At 38.5% G+C, this 18,282-nt stretch overlaps 2 protein-coding genes across 3 annotated transcripts; one reads left to right on the forward strand and one right to left on the reverse strand.

Annotated features, from left to right (window-relative positions):
• Positions 1–2,545: 2,545 nt before the first annotated feature.
• LOC109203902 (uncharacterized) lies at positions 2,546–15,205 on the reverse strand. Its single transcript, XM_019363946.2, has 3 exons — positions 14,678–15,205; positions 12,768–12,870; positions 2,546–3,832 (listed from the first exon to the last, which is right to left on the reverse strand). The coding sequence occupies exons 1-3, from the start codon at positions 14,879–14,881 to the stop codon at positions 3,537–3,539; spliced, it is 603 nt and encodes a 200-aa protein (XP_019219491.1). The 5' UTR covers positions 14,882–15,205; the 3' UTR covers positions 2,546–3,536.
• LOC109203901 (uncharacterized) lies at positions 7,136–9,137 on the forward strand. Of its 2 annotated transcripts, none has more exons than XM_019363944.2 (4): positions 7,136–7,683; positions 7,732–7,945; positions 8,076–8,358; positions 8,445–9,137. In XM_019363944.2, exons 1-4 carry the CDS (start codon positions 7,455–7,457, stop codon positions 8,691–8,693), a joined length of 975 nt encoding a protein of 324 aa, XP_019219489.1. In that variant the 5' UTR covers positions 7,136–7,454; the 3' UTR covers positions 8,694–9,137. The 2 variants fall into 2 exon arrangements, with proteins under 2 accessions (XP_019219489.1, XP_019219490.1); XM_019363945.2 differs by having other exon boundaries at positions 7,780–7,945.
• Positions 15,206–18,282: the final 3,077 nt, after the last annotated feature.

The following is an 18,282-nucleotide window of genomic DNA, read 5'->3' on the forward strand; positions in this document are numbered from 1 at the left end:
ACACCCAGCACGCCCCTGCGGGCGGTTTATCCTTCAAGCTCGGGTCCTCTACCAGAGGCCTGGGAGCTTCAGGGTCCTGCGCAGTATCTTAGCTGTTCCCAGGACTGCGCTCTTCTGGACAGAGATCTCCGATGTTGTTCCCGGGATCTGCTGGAGCCACTCGCCTAGTAGTCCATTCTATATTCATATCCACAACGTAAACAAACTACCCAACATCAATCATTTGCAACATTTGTTAACACAGTATGAACACTGCTAACAGGAGCTATCACAGAGTTGACGGACATGAGCGTGCAAGCAAGGGCTACAATAATGAACTTTTTTTATTATTATTATTTAAACATTGCCTTACCGGCAAGCGACGCCTGAGTTTCATCACGCTTCCTCTTCTTCTTTCTTTTCTCCGCTCCCGACTCCTGTTGCCGTTTCGAGGCCATGTTCAAACAGGTGTTTACCAATACCGAATTGAGGCATTATAGAACAGACCACTGGGAGTGGGGGGGGCACCAGGAGGAGACTGGAGACAGGGCACAAAGCAGATTCACCCCTTTTCTCGGGAAAATTGTTTTATGTTGCTTTTGTATTGTTTAACCATATTAATGCATGTGATATTTATAGTATTAATATGGTTTACTTTTTTTTTTTTTACGACCCTGATTTTTTTGGTGCCCTACCGGCCATTTGGTGCCCTACGCAGTGTGCGTTATGTGCGTTTGCGGAGCTATGGCACTGTTGGGAGTCACCGCACCTAGTGCTCCGATTACCACGGGGACCACCGTTACCTTCACCCTCCACATCCTCTCCAGCTCTTCTCTGAGCCCTTGGTATTTCTCCAGCTTCTCATGTTCCTTCTTCCTGATATTGCTGTCATTCGGAACCGCTACATCGATCACTACAGCCGTCTTCTTCTGTTTGTCTACCACCACTATGTCCGGTTGGTTAGCCACCACCATTTTGTCCGTCTGTATCTGGAAGTCCCACAGGATCTTAGCTCGGTCATTCTCCATCACCCTTGGGGGCATCTCCCATTTTGATCTCGGGACTTCCAGGTTATACTCGGCACAGATGTTCCTGTACACTATGCCGGCCACTTGGTTATGGCGTTCCATGTATGCCTTGCCTGCTAGCATCTTGCACCCTGCTGTTATGTGCTGGATTGTCTCTGGGGCATCTTTACACAGCCTGCACCTGGGGTCTTGCCTGGTGTGATAGACCCCAGCCTCCATTCAGTACCTGAATGCTACTACGCAAGTAACCCTGGCGGAAGGGGCTACATGAATAGGATCTAGATATCTCTCTCTCTCTCTCTCTCTCTAGATCTCTCTCTCTCGCTCTCTCTCTCGATCGATCTCTATCTCTTTCTCTCTATCTATCTATCTATCTATCTATCTATATATATATATATATATATATATATATATATATATAGATAGATAGATTCTGGAATAATGTAGTAAATTACCATGGAAAAAATATGAATATCTGATTCCTCATGCTCCCCAGCAAATGTTAATCCCATCGAAGTAGGGCTTGATTCATTTTAATTTTACTTTCTCTGTGTCATGGCCCGGGGTCTGTGGTCCAGTGAGTTGAATTATTTGTTATTTATTTGCCACATTATTGCTGTCGGTGTTTTAGTTTTGAAATTCTAGGTCCTAGGTTTTGGTCCCTTTGCCCCCTCATGTTACTCTGTGCTCCCTCTGTTCTGTGCCTAGTCTACCCTGCCTGTGTGTTCCCTCTGTTCCAGTGTAGTCAGGTCTCTGTATAAAGTCCGTGTCTCTGAGTCTGTGTCTTTGCATGTGTGTTCAGTTTCCTGTTTTATTTTGAAGGTCCGTGTCTTATGTTAGTGTGTGTTGTTTCCTTCTGCTTGTTGCTGGTTCGTCTGTATTGTCTCCCCGAGTCTCCCTGTTTCCTCGGTGTTCCTTCCTGTGTTCCTCTGCATGTCCCGTGAGTTTTGGCTTCAGTTTCATTTGTTAGGTTTTTCCAGTTTAGGTTATTTCTTAGTTCCTTTTCTCACCATCTCCACTTTTGTCTGTAGTTTCTTCACTCCTAAATAAAAGCTCACTCATCTCATCAATGTCAGTGCCTGCATCTTTGGTCCTAATTTTCACACCCCACACGGCTTGCCCTGGCAAACCGTGAAACTGTAAATGTCAGATTGCCTAAATGTCTACCTCCCTGTCTGCTAGATGATGCAACAACACTAGCAACTGTCAGTACGATTTAATCAGCAGCCACATCCATTAACATTAGCTCCCCCCGAAGGATCTATGGTTTGCTAAGTTTTACTTTTGTGGCCAGGAAAATAGGCCCCAGAACCCTGAAATGATGTTAGTACTCATTCACAAGATTTACCTTTACTTTTAAAAAAGAACCCAAAAAAGGGAATGTTCATAAAATTAACTTTAATCGCAGATAAGCTATTTTAATTAAGCAACTTTAGCTGGAGTAAAACAAACAGCTCAACAAGATAATAACAATGAAAACATCTTAATCATCTTAAAATGTATAAAAGATTATAAAAATTAAAAATAATCAAGTCTAAAATGTTGCTAAATATCTACTACTGATCTTGATGTTGTTAAAGAAAAGAAGAGAGAGAACACCTTAGCAGCAGATGGAGTCTCTTCCTCACCATGCAGAATGACGCACATTCAAAGAGAGAGAACTCTGTACAAAGTTCCCAAAACTTCCTCGACGTTCAAACCAACATGGTGGCAGTGAGCAGAGTAAATCCCCAAAATAGTCAATCCAATTTATAATCCATGGTGGTTTGGAAAAAGAAGGTTAAATCTTCTGGGTTTCTTGCAGAAAATCCTAACTGTGAATTCCAAGGTCTTCTAATTCTCCACTCAACAACACTCTCCAACAAAAAACAACTTATTCCATCTGCATTTTTAGACATGTTATTCTCATCTCTGCTTCCCCTCTTTAACATCACCATCAGCCCACATGACATTCACATTGTCCCAAAGTTAAGCCACACCCTCTTGTTCTCTCTATAACCTTTCAGACAGATTAACTAAAGAAAATTTCAATCATTCATTAAAATAGTTACATTTTCTCATACATATACTGTATTTCACTGTACATTTATATGCTGTAGCTCAGCCACACATGAATATGTTCTTCATCATGTCTCATTCAGTTTATATGCTGTTTTATTTCAACATGATTTCTCATTAGCTCAGTCACATATAAACATACTATTTCTCCTTATGACTGTGTTATGACTCTGTCTTTTACAATCTTACACACTCACAAAGAAAGAGCCAAGGATGCACTTTAGTCATAACAATGCTCCCACAATCTAGGTGAAAAAGCAAGGCATCAAAATTATTTCATTACTCAAACAACATAATCTTACTCATCATATTGATTAGATTTATCCTTTATTATACTATGATTAGAATTAAGCATGATTAACTATTAGCAAAAACACAAGTAAATAAACTCAGTTTTAACACTTTTCCATTACAAAGGCCGAATGTTGAGTCCTTCTATTCAACTTTTGGGTAAAGATAAGCTGGGGGATTTCAATCTTTCAATTTTTTTGGCTGCTCTTCTTTTCTTTTCAATTTTATTCCCCCCTTCAAGTTTGGCCAGGATTTCAACTTGCTCCTCCAGGCCAACAATTTTCCCGACCAGCCTGGAAGCAAGCAAGCCACCATGACTCTCAGCAGCTTTAGCATGAGTCTCAGCAGCCGTACGAGCAACCAACCAATCAACTGGAAGGCATAAGAAATTAAGCAGTACCAAAAAAGAACCTTGAGAAGCCACTGTGCAATAAAGATCAGTCCTTCTGGGGTGACTTTGCTGATGGGGAGATCAACTGTGGACAACAAACACAAGCAATGACATTTAATATAACAATCCTTTATTGTGTGTTTATTAACAGCTTTCCTATAAAGCACATCGCACTATGATTTGAATTGAATCAATTATTTACTGGGAATAATCATCTGAATGCAAGTCTGGTAGGTCCGATCAGCAGGTGGCGTGAAACACAAACACCAAGATTTTTCTTTAGTTTTACATTGAACAGAACACTATTGTTGAGTTTCTATATTTAATATTACTTATTTTGTTGTTTGCTTATGATTTGTTTTGAGACTCATTCTTAGATCCTCACCCCCTGCTGACGTTCACCCGCACCAGTTTGAATATTGAGCATACAGATTGACACAGGATGTAGTCAAACAGCTCTCCATCAGCTCTTACAAAACTAGACCAGGAAAACATCCAAGTGAGAATGTTGTTTGTAGATTGGAGCTCAACTTTCAATAAACCTGTGCCTCACAAACTGGTTCAAAAACTGAACAATCTGGGCTCAGTCAATTCGCTGTGCATTGGGATACTGGGTTTCCTGAGTAACAGGGCCCAAATTATCAGAATGAGAGATCATATATACAGTGGGATGCAAAAGTTTGGGCAACCTTGTTAATAGTCATTATTTTCCTGTATAAATCGTTGGTTGTTACAATAAAAAAATGTCAGTTAAATATATTATATAGGAGACACACACAGTGATATTTGAGAAGTGAAATGAAGTTTATTGGATTTACAGAAAGTGTGCAATAACCGTTTAAACAAAATCAGGCAGGTGCATAAATTTGGGCACCACAAAAAAAGAAATGAAATCAATATTTAGTAGATCCGCCTTTTGCAGAAATCACAGCCTCTAAACGTTTCCTGTAGGTTCCAATGAGAGTCTGGATTGCAGTTGAAGGTATTTTGGACCATTCCTCTTTACAAAACATCTCTAGTTCATTCAGATTTGATGGCTTCCGAGCATGGACAGCTCTCTTTAACTCACATCACAGATTTTCAATAATATTCAGGTCTGGGGACTGAGATGGCCATTCCAGAACGTTGTACTTGTTCCTCTGCATGAATGCTTTAGTGGATTTTGAGCAGTGTTTCGGGTCATCGTCTTGTTGAAAGATCCAGCCCCGGCGCAGCTTCAGCTTTGTCACTGATTCCTGGACATTGGTCTCCAGAATCTGCTGATACTGAGTGGAATCCATGTGTCCCTCAACTTTGACAAGATTCCCAGTCCCTGCACTGGCGACAAAGCCACACAGCATGATGGAACCACCACCATATTTTACTGTAGGTAGCAGGTGTTTTTCTTGGAATGCTGTGTTCTTTTTCCACCATGCATAACGCCCCTTGTTATGCCCAAATAACTCAATTTTAGTTTCATCAGTCCACAGCACCTTATTCCAGAATGAAGCTGGCTTGTTCAAATGTGCTTTAGCATACCTCAAGCAGCTCTGTTTGTGCTGTGGGCGGAGAAAAGGCTTCCTCTGCATCACTCTCACATACAGCATCTCCTTGTGTAAAGTGCGCCGAATGGTTGAACGATGGACAGTGACTCCATCTGCTGCAAGATGATGTTGCAGGTCTTTGGTGCTGGTCTGTGGGTTGACTCTGACTGTTCTCACCATTCGTCACTTCTGTCTATCCGAGATTTTTCTTGGTCTGCCACCTTTGAGCCTTAACTTGAACTGAGCCTGTGGTCTTCCATTTTCTCAATATGTTCCTAACTGTGGAAACAGACAGCTTAAATCTCTGAGACAGCTTTCTGTATCCTTCCCCTAAACCATGATAGTGAACTATCTTTGTCTTCAGGTCATTTGAGAGTTGTTTTGAGACCCCCATGTTGCTACTCTTCAGAGAAAATTAAAAGAGGAGGGAAACTTACAACTGACCCCCTTAAATACTCTTTCTCATTATTGGATTCACCTGTGTATGTAGGTCAGGGGTCACTGAGCTTACCAAGCCAATTTGAGTTCCAATAATTAGTTCTAAAGGTTTTGGAATCAATAAATTGACAACAGTGCCGAAATTTATGCACCTGCCTGATTTTGTTTAAACAATTATTGCACACTTTCTGTAAATCCAATCAACTTCATTTCACTTCTCAAATATCACTGTGTGTGTCTCCTATATGATATATTTAACTGACATTTTTTATTGTAACAACCAACGAATTATACAGGAAAATAATGACTATTAACAAGGTTGCCCAAACTTTTGCATCCCACTGTATCATCTAGTGTCATCATAAACACTCGTTCAGTGTGTGTTCTCAGCCTCTCAACCCTCACTTTCCTCATCACCTGCTTGACCACCTACTATCAGTCAGCAATATCTGCATTATAAATACTGATACCAATATATCCAACAAAAGCGAAAATTGATTAATACATATTGGCTGGGCCCAAATATTGACTTTCAAGCTTGTTGGAATTGTGCAGTCTCTGTTGGTCCCCTATATATTGTATGTTCATGCAGGTTTGCAAATTTCAAAAAATTCCATAACCCATGTTCCATTTTCTTAGCAAAAAAATAAAGAAATGTGATATTGCTCGAGACTTTTGCGCAGCACTGTAGCTAGTTAGGAACCAAGCATTTATTAATCATTTCTTATCTAAAAAAGTAAGGCTCCAAAACAGCAAGGAAAATTCAATACTGCAGCAGCAGGCCTATGTATATGTCAAAGGCTGCAGGTACACAATCCTTGCTTTGCCAGTCACAATTAGAGATGGCACGATACCACTTTTTTATGTCCAATACCGATACCGATATCATAAATTTGGATATCTGCCGATACCGATATGAATCCGATATATTGTATTTTTTAATCAATAAAACAGTTTTTTTAATATCTTGCTGCATTTTGTATAAGTTCATGCTCAAGTTTAAAAGACAAAAAAACACTAAAGCTATTCTGTTACACCTGGATGTAAAAAATACACTGCACCCAAAATATTTCATAGTTCAGCAACACTGATCAATCTAATAAACTTAAACCTACACCATCCTTCCTATTCTGGTATTTTAAAGAGTACTTAGCAGAAATATTAAACAACCTAACTAATACGGTTGCCAACTCCCAGCAAAAAAAAAAAAGGGAACCACCCCCCACCCTCCACCTCGTGATGCTTAATCGATGTGATCGACTTTAATTTAATACATGTGTAAAACAAATGCACAGACATCAATTATTTTTCCACAATAATTAAATAGATTCAACATCTTTCTTCAACAGAATTGCAGACTGCACAGATGGTATCTTCCCAAAGGAAAAAGTACTATAGCTTACCAGGGTGTATATTAGACTTACAGTTTTTTTTAATTGGTTTGGCGCAGTTTCCACAAGCAATTGGTACATTTTCAAAACTCTTCGTACTTATATCGCAACAGATCATCAAAAGTGCACCTTTTTCAAACATTTCAGCATATTTCCAATTGTGTTAGTACAATACACATAATGGCAAAATATCCTTTTCACTACACAAAATAAGTGTTTCATCTAAATAAATGTTTCGTTCACAGTTACTGCCTTTCATAATGTTATCCCTATAAAATTTTTGATTTGCATCTCTTATCATTCAGTTTAATACATTTGTCTGTCATTCAATTCAACTGATCTTAATGTTTAATCAATGAATCATTCATTATGTCCATGGATTTTCAACTTGACTGATTGTTGTCTGGTCATTTGTAAGTTACACATTGCTGCAAGAGCTTTCAATCTAGAAATACTAATTGCTAATTGTTTCCCCCTGATGATCACAATTAGTTACCATATAAGTAGAACTGTGTTTGAGACTTTGCACTGTTCAAATATGGAGCAGGATAGACTCGTAGGGAGAGGAAACCTTCATCGAAGAGGTGGTGGTGCTCCTCGACAGAGAGGTGGGCACAGACAAAGAGGAAGAGGTGGTGGTGCTCCTCGACAGAGAGGTGGGCACAGACAAAGAGGAAGAGGTGGTGGTGCTCAACGCACCATCATCTCTAATGAAGTCCGGGCCATCATTGTTGACCATGTGGTTAACAGAGGCTTTACCATGGCTGAGGCTGCCAGGTTGGTACAGCCTAATTTACAAAGGTCAACTGTCAGCTCTATCATCCAAACTTTTCGCCAAGAAAACCGGTATGTCTGCTATAGCAACTTCACTTCTAAAAAATAGTACCCTATTGTATAGATGAACAACATGTAATTGTCAGTTTACAGTAATGTGATTGGTAATACTTCAATATTGACAGTATATGATTGTCCTCAGAATTAACAGGAGACAACCTGGTGGTGGTCGCCCACGTGTTTTGACTGACCAGCAGGAGTTGGCTGTGGTGGAAATGGTCAGGGCAAGGAATGACATACGGCTGTCTGAAATCAAACAGGCTATTGAGAACAGCAATGACACCTTTGCCAATGTGCCATCAATTAGCCTTCCAACGATTGCCCGGCTTTTGAAGAAGCACCAAGTTTCCATGAAACAAATTTACTTGGTTCCTTTTGAGAGGAACAATGTCCGGGTGAAACAACTGCGTTCAGAATATATTCAGGTACAACACTAAACTGGCATGCAATTACTGTAACAGTACTGACAACTATTAGTTGTAAAAAAAAACTAACTAAATTATCATTTTAGAGGGTGATGGAGCTGGACGCTGCTGTGAATCATCACAAGTATATTTTCGTTGATGAGGCCGGTTTCAATCTGGCAAAAACTAGACGCAGAGGACGTAACCTTATTGGACAAAGGGCTACCATCCAAGTCCCTGGACAACGTGGGGGAAACATCTCAATGTGTGCAGCTATATCTGAAGATGGTGTGGTAGGCTGTAGACCAGTTCTAGGGTCATACAACACTGAACACCTGATAGTTTTTTTTAAATGAACTGGAGCAGGCCTGTCAGGGAGAAGACATCGTCTATGTTGTTGTGTGGGACAATGTCAGCTTCCACCATGCACAGCTGGTTCAGGAATGGTTTCAAACACATCCTCGCTTCATGACCCTCTATCTTCCACCATATTCCCCTTTCCTCAACCCAATTGAGGAATTCTTCTCTACATGGAGGTGGAAGGTGTATGATCGCCATCCCCATGAGCATGTCTCCCTTCTTCAAGCCATGTGTGAAGCTTGTGGTGATATAACTGCTGAGCAATGTCAAGCCTGGATTCGTCATGCCAGGAGATTTTTCCCACGGTGCCTGAACAACGAAGACATCCACTGTGATGTTGATGAAAATTTATGGCCCAATGTTAATGACCGGCTTGATTAATTGTGTAAAAGTGATGAGAATAAAATAAAATAAAAATATATTTTGCTTATGTAAATGACTTGTTTTTTTTCTCCCTTTTTCATGTGTGTGTGTGTGTGTCTGTGTGTATGTATATGTATATGTATATGTATAGTTATATAATTTTTTTTATGTCTGAACATAAGTGTAATATTTGCTGTGTACAGTTTTACAGTTCAGTTACACTCATTCATCACCAAGGACAATTTGAATCGCTTACCTTGTATTATTTTCTCCTGAATGAAATGATTGGTAAAAGTACTAAGTTGAAAAAAGAGCTTACTGTTTTGTTTGGGTGATTAAAGCAAATGTTCTCAAACTATATCACAGTGATCATGTGTTCTGATACAATGATTACGTGGAATGTAAATATGTGCAAATGCAATGAAATCATGACATCTGATTTGAAAGAATGACTAGTGGTGTTACAAATGTGATCAAATGTGAGTTTTGTACTGAGAGATTTGAAAATGCACACTTTAGTTATGAAAATAGTGCCAAACCAATTAAAAAAAACTGTAATAGTTACTATTTACAGTAATGGACTTCTATACATTTTACATCAGATTAAAACTTTGGGTGTAAGATTCAGATAATTATTTATTAAAAGCTAGACATTTTAAATGAGAATAAGAAAGAAAAGCATTTATTTGTGCCCCCCTTTGCCTGTTAATGCCCTACCTGCCCCCTGGCTAAACTTTGCTAGACCCGCCCCTGCACAGTTACCAGCTGTCAGCTACATAGAAAAGGATCCTGGTGTAGAAAGTAATATTAAATAAATTCTAACAACAGCTTATCAAGCTTAAACGTGCTGCTGTTGTTCATCCGCTGGTTTCCTCTTTCTGGTGCAAAGTTGGCCAAAAACAAAGAAGAGAGACGGACTCGGGACAGAAAAGCCAATCAGCTGATCATTGATCAGTTTCATGATTGAAGAAGCAGCAGAAGAGGGAGAGAGAGAGAAGAGGCACTCGCTCCACATATCGGTTGTTAAGCTTAACGTGGGAATGCTTTACAAACATTCAGAGATGAACTTACACACTTGCTTTACTTCTCTCTGGGATACTTTTCTCTGAGATGAAATGCCGGTTTATAGCAAGGCTCCAAATGCTCAACCAGACCGCCGAGAGGTCTCGCACAGCCGCTCTATCACGTGACTAATGCTCCAACATGCTGTGGCGTGTCCAGCGGGGTGGCCTGGGGGGGCACAGGCCACCCCCCCAACCAGACTGGCCACCCCAGGTGCCACCCCGAAGCCAAAACAATTAAATCCAATGAAATATCAAATGTACGATTATGTTTTCACAGTGAAATTCAGATTTCCGAGTGTATGTGAATGCAGCATCGGCTTCTGCGCTATGAGCATCATGTTAGCAAAGGTAGGAGAGCTAAGCACGAAAGACAGCACCACAGAAAACAGTTTTTCGGCGAAAGATTAACAGTTTAACATAGTTGGACTGGCCATCGAGCATGGCGGAGCTTCCACGGCGGCTAGCAGGTGGATGAGGGAAGGGTAGGCAGGAGGAGGAGAGACCCGAGGCGGCTGCTGGTCCGAGTGTCAGGTGAACTGAACTTCAGGTAAGAAGTTATGACCTGCAGTCTATCTGGGTCAGATATAAACCAAGTTTAGGTGGAGTTTATTTTCGTTGTGCTGACGAAAGTTTCTATACAGCTGGGTGGGTGCTATGATGTTACTGATGGTGAACTTTATTTTATTCATAAAGTTAGTTAGTAGAGTTGCCAATGGCTCCTTAAAAATGGAATGGTCCCTCATTCAGAGAAAATATTACAGGTTTCGTATTGAGGTGAAAAGAGACGCAGTTTGTCCCGGACTTCAGCTAGAATGAAAAAGACACAAAGCTGGAGTTATTCTGTGTCTTTGCTGCACAGCTGCCTCTTCTTCTCTCATTCTCTCCCCCTCCCTCTCCTGTTGCTACTTCAATCATAAAACTGATCAATGATCAGCTGATCGGCTTTTCTCTCGTTTGTTTATCGCCCACTTTGCACCAGAAAGAGGAAACCAGCGGATGTCGCGCTAAACAACAGCAGCACGTTTAAGCTTGATCAGCTGTTGTTAGAATTTATTTAATATTTCTTTCTAGTATCAGCTGATGTTTGCTGGAGCCACAGCTGTAAAAGCTGCTGGTCATGATATTGGTTTGGATATGTGGTGAGAGGGAAACATGCAGATGAAACCAGGAGTTCATCAGAGCTGAACAGGTGATGGAGAAACAGGTTTACCTTTTAGGTGACATGAATGAGTTGAAGGGAAGTTATGAACTGTTTCTGAGAGACAAATAACACCAGGATCCTTTTCTACGTAGCTGACAGCTGGTAACTGTGCAGGGGCGGATCTAGCAAAGTTATGCCAGGGGGCCAGGTAGGGCATTAACAAGGAAAGGGGGGCACAAAGAAATACTTTTCTTACTTATTCTCATTTAAAATATCTAGCTTTTATTAAATAATTATCTGAATCTTGCGAACAAAGTTTTTATCTGACGTAAAATTGATAGAAATCATACATAAACCAACAAGACAGTGTACATCACTGTCACAACAGCGTTTGTTTTCATTCAAAGGCTTTATGGCTTTAATACCCGGTGGGCCGGTCTTTTTTGTCCCAGTCCAGCCCTGCAGGTTAATACTGGCAGTGTCACCATGCCAGCTGACTGTATTTCATCATCAGCCAGTGTTGTTCTTTATGCATCAATATTACCAAAGTTTACCATAAGGCAGCATAGAAAGTATTTACTTGCTTTCAGGTTTCATTCAAATGTTAGTCTTTTCATTTGTTTCCCCACTTTTTTCCTGTTTCAAAATCAAACACCAGTTTGTGAGAAGATTATCTTCTTTTTTTAATAGGCAGATAAAGTTTTGCATTGGCTAATTTGCCAATTGTATGTTAAAAATGTTTGTATTTTAATATTCAAAAATGTTTTTGCCCAAAACATATGTGCCCTATATGTCAGTAAAAATACTATGCAAATATTGCTGTCCTTGAATGCTGAGTAAACACTGACAAAGCACTAATTGTATCTCTTGTACTTCATCAACGCAGTATCTAAAAACTTTGCACCGTAGTGGTTAAAACCTCATTCTAATAAGAGTCAAAAGCAAATTCAGTTATTAGGTTTACAGGGTTACTGAATGATGGTTAACTGTTAGTAGATTTTTTTTTAACATTATCTGCCAATTACATCTGCCACCCTTCTCCAAATCTGTGCCCCTACCTGGCCCCCCCAACAAAAATTTTCTAGACACGCCACTGCCAACATGCTAAGGTTATGAGCTGGGTTACGCTATGTCGCTAGATTTGTGCTATTGTGATATTTAATGGATCGGATTACATTTTTTATTTCTCTCCGATATCCGATCCAGTAATTTAGGTCAGTATCGGACTGATACCGATACGTAATATCGGATCGGTCCATTCCTAGTCACAATAGCAGTGCTATTTCTTCCATGTTTAAATTACCCTTTTGTGCAGAAGGAAGAAGTCTTCCATCTTTACATACAGCCTATGCTTTGTTGGTGCTATCAAAGCATCTGCTCCCCAGAGCCTGGTGAGTGTAGAATGGTAGGTGAAGGACAATGCCACTTTTTCAGCATGTCTAAAATTAAAACTCCAATGTAGTTTTCTAGTCACTGGCCCATTAGAAAAAAAACATCCTTACCTTGAATTTCATTAGCCTGCAGGAATTGTGAGATGTACTGTAGTACTGCATTTAGATGATTAGCCACACTTTCAGCAACCACACCTGTAACCTGAGAGAAATCCTGGAAGGTGGGGAAACAGGGGTTAATAGAAGTAAAAAGAAAAAAAAGAAGAAGAAGAATCAGCATTGCTCTACTTATGTGAATTGTCAGTGTGATCTTGTTAGACATATATACACTAACTGCGAGCCAAAACAAACACATAGTTATCTATGAAGAGAGATTATTGATATTCCATTTAGGAATAGCCATAGTCATTGAATCTATATATGCACACCATGCATTAGCATTGGGATCACAGTTAGCCTCTGCTTTTTGCCACTGAGACACTGATAAAACAAGAATGGAAATTTCTAAAAACCGTGTTGAGCCAACCCGAATATGTACTAATGGAAAAGTGATGTTGCCAGAGTAGAGAATTTTCTCTCCAGCACACATTATGTTTGCAGTGTTTCATTTACAACTGTAAATTACTTCTACACAATTCTCCACTTTTCACTGCCTTCATGGCTCTGCTCAGTGCCGCTGAGTCACATGACTGCAGGCAAACTAAATAGGCAGAGCAAGGAGTAGGAGTTAGAGCAAAGTGAGAAAACCCTACCTGAATGATGGCCTCTTGTTACAAGGAAGTACCTGAAAGTAGCTGAACCTGAACCTGAGAAAACCTGCTGGCATTCTTCCAGTATTTACATTGCCCCATTATTCAACTGCACTTATGATATAGTTTGGATATTGTCTTTTTTTTGTGAAGGTTTAATTCATTGTTATCATACTGTTCTGCAGATGCATTTGTAAACCACTATAATTCTTTTATTAATAGAAATTTTTAAAATCTTTTATAGGTATGGGTAAATTAAGCAAATCAAGCAAATTAAGCAAAGCTCTGAAGAACAGTCCTACAGTCATACAGACTGTTCTTCAGGGCTTTTCCTTTTTATTTCTTTTTCTATTCAAAACACCACTATTATTGGTCCATACTTTCACTTTGGGGAATTTTAAAACAAATTAACATCCCTTAATGTTAATGAAAACACGCTGACATGCTGTCGGATTAAGTTAACGGTTCATCTGCATGTTTTAGTACAACTTCGTCAGGCCTACTGCAGATTTTTGTTGTGTAAAACAAACGGCGGAGGACGGAGCAGCTAAAAAGTTCGCTTTTTCCTAGTGAAGATCTTGTTGATTACAAGAACAGCAATGCTGCTTTGAACGCTAGAAACACGTTATTTCACTTTACCTGAGGTAACCGCTCCGCCTCTTTGCGGTGTGTAAACAGACTCCGGCTCCACTTTAAATTGTGCCAGTGTCGTTATCATCACTGCTGCTGTTGTGTTATCAGTGTATTTGTTTAAAAAGTGGGTGGGCTGTGTGGGCTTAATGTCGACATTGATAAACTTTTATTATCAGTATTAATCCAAAATAAACTGGATGAATGAATCAAACGATTAAAAAACAATCGAATTAAGGTCTTTTTGTTTCCATTCTTGGTAACAATTATTACCATGGTGAAACCAGCCAAGAGACAAAAACCTTAAATGACATTATAGGTTTGTTTTTTTGTTTTTGTTCCTGAACCAATTTGATGGAAGGACACAACGTTTCACAAGGCTTCACCTGGCCATCACTACAGGAAGAAACAGCACACGGGAACAGACACGAAGAGAGAAAGATAAACAAACACAGAGACAAATCAAAACATGGTTCCCAGAATAAAGAACTAAAAGCAAAAATAATGCCAACTATAATGGAAAAAAAAAAAACAATACAGAATCATAGCCTAAAGCAAAACTATTCTAAATTAATAAATATATAAATAAATAAATATATAGCGAGAGAGACAGAGTTTTTCTTTAAGATAGATAACAGCTACCTTCTCCACTGACAGATACGTCTGCTCCCCGACCAGGCTGCCCAGGTAGGTCCTTCCCTTCCAGGCCAAATCAACCAGGGTTGCCCGAATCTCCCGCATCTTCTGGGGTCGACCCTCGAACTCTGTTGCCTCCAAAACTGCAAGCACGAAGAAAACCAACGCAAAAATTCTGCCAAAACGCCCTCGTACGCAACAGAAGAACATTGTTGATATTGACTTTATTTTATCGCTGACAGCTAGTAAATAAAATGCACCTCTTAACAAAAAGGATGCGACGCACAACACTGACGTTTAGGCGCCGTTCTGACTTTAAAGTATTCTGAAATACAGTACAGGTGTTTGGAAACCCTCCTCCTAACTGTGAAATGCCCCCTCTTTTTTCTCTTCATTTTCCACGAGTGTAATCACCTAACGTTTATTCTACGATATATGAAACATTACTCACTGTTCAGTCTTATTTATTATTCAAATGGAAAAAAAATTGGTTTGAGTGAGCAGAGATGTCTGCCATCTGCTGGACCGAGTCTGAAACTGTCCAATACACTTCCTTTTGTTTCTCTTAGCAGACTCTTGACACATTACATATATATATATATATATATATATATATATATATATATATATATATATATATATATATATATATATGTATATGTATATATATATATGTATATATATATATATATATGTATATATATATATATATATATATATATATATATATATATATATATATATATATATATATATATTATGGAATGCCGTTTAGGAAATTATTATATATATAGAATGATTTTCTGAATATATAAAATGAAACTTGAATATATTGAATGAAACTTGAATATATAGAATGATCTTCTGAATATATAGAATTAAACTTGAATATATAAAATGAAACTTGAATATATAGAATGATCTTCTGAATATATTGAATGAAACTTGAATATATAAAATGAAACTTGAATATATAGAATGATCTTCTGAATATATAGAATGAAACTTGAATATATAGAATGATCTTCTGAATATATTGAATGAAACTTGAATATATAGAATGATCTTCTGAATATATTGAATGAAACTTGAATATATAGAATGATCTTCTGAATATGTAGAATGAAACTTGACGTCACGGAGGCGCTTGCGCCATCTAGTGTTTTCCTTGTTTGTACCTGCGAGGAATGGCACTATGAGCCAGTCTGCACGGAATCTTGTGGCTCAAATTCTAAGTAATGGGAGCTAATAAACACCCTGGCAAATGCATGTTCTGGCCAACCTAATATTAGTACCAGTGTACCGCATCGTACTACTGATGAAGAAATTTATTCACTGTTTCAACGTGGAAGACCAAATGCAGTGAACCTCCCCGGTCAGATAGCCCCTGGTTATCCAGCTAACGTTATGGAGAACGTGCCTTCCACATCACAGGAGTCCCCCACAACGGGTCTCATCTACAATCTTAGACCTTTCACTCGAAAGGGCCCAAGGCAGAAGAGGTAAGAACGGAACTAAATGGACTGAAATTACTAGTGTAAGGTTAGTAATTGGCAGGTTTCAATTGCTAGACTAAGCTAAGTAAACAAAAATATCACAGTAAAAAACAGTGTGCAATAGACTCACAGCGTGTGATTGTGGAGACTAAACTGTGCACAACAGTTAATTTGTTTAATTGTGGAAACATGCGATTTCTATAATATTTCACGCCCCGTAAACTTAATCTGCAAACGTTGTGTAAAAGCAAAGCACATAATTCAGTTGTTACAATACATAGTTTTTGGCAGTATATAATTTAATGAAACTTTTTTTAAAGCAACAAAAAGTACTTCGTGAATTTAAGAAAATTTTTATGTGATTGTTAAGTTTCTCCACCCACCCATCCCACTATCTTACATCATCTACCCATCCATTCATCCATCCGTTCTCTTCCACTTATCCAATTCAGGATTCCAAGAGCCTATCCTAGCTACCATGGGGCTAGAGGGTGTTTATTGATGCAAATTGGACATGTGTACAGCATGGTGTATTTTTTTTAATAAAATGTACTTCATTGAACAGACAAGTGTGAATATATTACATGCAGAAATGTTTACTTTGCCTTTATCCTCTATTAGGTTTCCAGCACAGCTAAGCAGGTCACATTCTGTGGCTCAGTCATTCACCAAAGAAGTGATTCTCTTGCAGGACCATCTAACTGCACATGTGCCAAGGCGTAACAAAAAAGCTTGGCTTTTTGAAAATGGACATATAAAATCTGCACTGGAGTTTAGCTGTGATTGGGACTCAGACAAAGTAATGCAGGCAATAAGGACTGCCTTCCAGCAAGTTGTTGAAGGATGCAGGTAAGCTTTAGATCCTTTTTCATAAAAAGATTTTTTTTTGTTACTTAGATTATTATACTATTAAAGGTCAGCTTTGGGTATTTCCAAAAAGGATCTATGAGCACTGATCAGATTGGACTGGATTGATATCTTTTAGAGTTAACAAAAATTAAACCTTTTAATGTACTGTATTGTATTGTAGTCTGTTATCATTAACAAAACTTTCATATACACTGTTTTCTTCCTCCCCTAGGCTACAGATTTTGCTGGCATGCCACACCAAACTAGTTGAGCCATCACTCACTTCCAAACAGACTTTGAATGGAGAGCTTGTAAGAAAAAACTGTGTCATCAGAAGTGAATTTATGTCAGACCTGACAAGGTTTTTTTTTTACGTGAGGACAATGAATCAGTAAGTAATGAGCATTTCAGCAAATGTATGTATGTTCATAAAATGAGAGTGAGAAAGGCAAAGATGGATTTTAAACTCCCTTAAACATTGTCACTTGTATTATGTTTTAATACATAATACATAAACATAATATTAATATTTACTATACCATTTTGTTGAGTAGCCATACAAGCAGGCAGGATTTCACAGAAACGTTGAATTCAGACAAATGCGGTAAATATTCCTATCTAAAAGTAGGTCTAAATAAACTGGAAACCATGGTGCATTTATAAGTATATAAAAGATATATCTCAGAGAGATGTAATACTAGAAATTACAAATAAATAACATGCTAAATTTGAGTAAAATTAAGGGATAAAAAGGTACTAATTACTAACTATACAACACTATAATCATAGCTGTACAATACTAACTGTACAATAAACAAAGACAGGACAGAGACAATACAAAGTGGATTGTGCAGTAGGTATAGAATACCAAGTACCGACGCAAGTGCTGAATTTACAAGGAACATTGTACCCAAATGTGATTTCAGTTTCACTTCAGTGTATTAAAAGCGTAGATAAATGCATTATTACCAATCCTGTTTACTGAGTACAAATAATAGACTATTTCTGCATCCACCTAAGCTTAAATTGTTGTGGTCTTCACTAACTTCTTTTTTCAACATTATGGTTTCACTGTATAGATTAAATGCTAATTAGCTTCATGTGTGACTTCCAAAGTACAGCTTAATTTTCAAAATATGCATGTTTTAATTTTGCATTAATCTTTTGGTATTTTAATGTATCAGTATACCAATAATCTTAGTTAGAATCTTATAGTTGAAAGTGATGTCTCTTTGGAACATATTCTTGTTTTCTGCACTGGATGTG

Source organism: Oreochromis niloticus, linkage group LG10 (genome assembly GCF_001858045.2).
Source record: "Oreochromis niloticus isolate F11D_XX linkage group LG10, O_niloticus_UMD_NMBU, whole genome shotgun sequence".
NCBI classification, from domain to species: Eukaryota; Metazoa; Chordata; class Actinopteri; order Cichliformes; family Cichlidae; genus Oreochromis; species Oreochromis niloticus.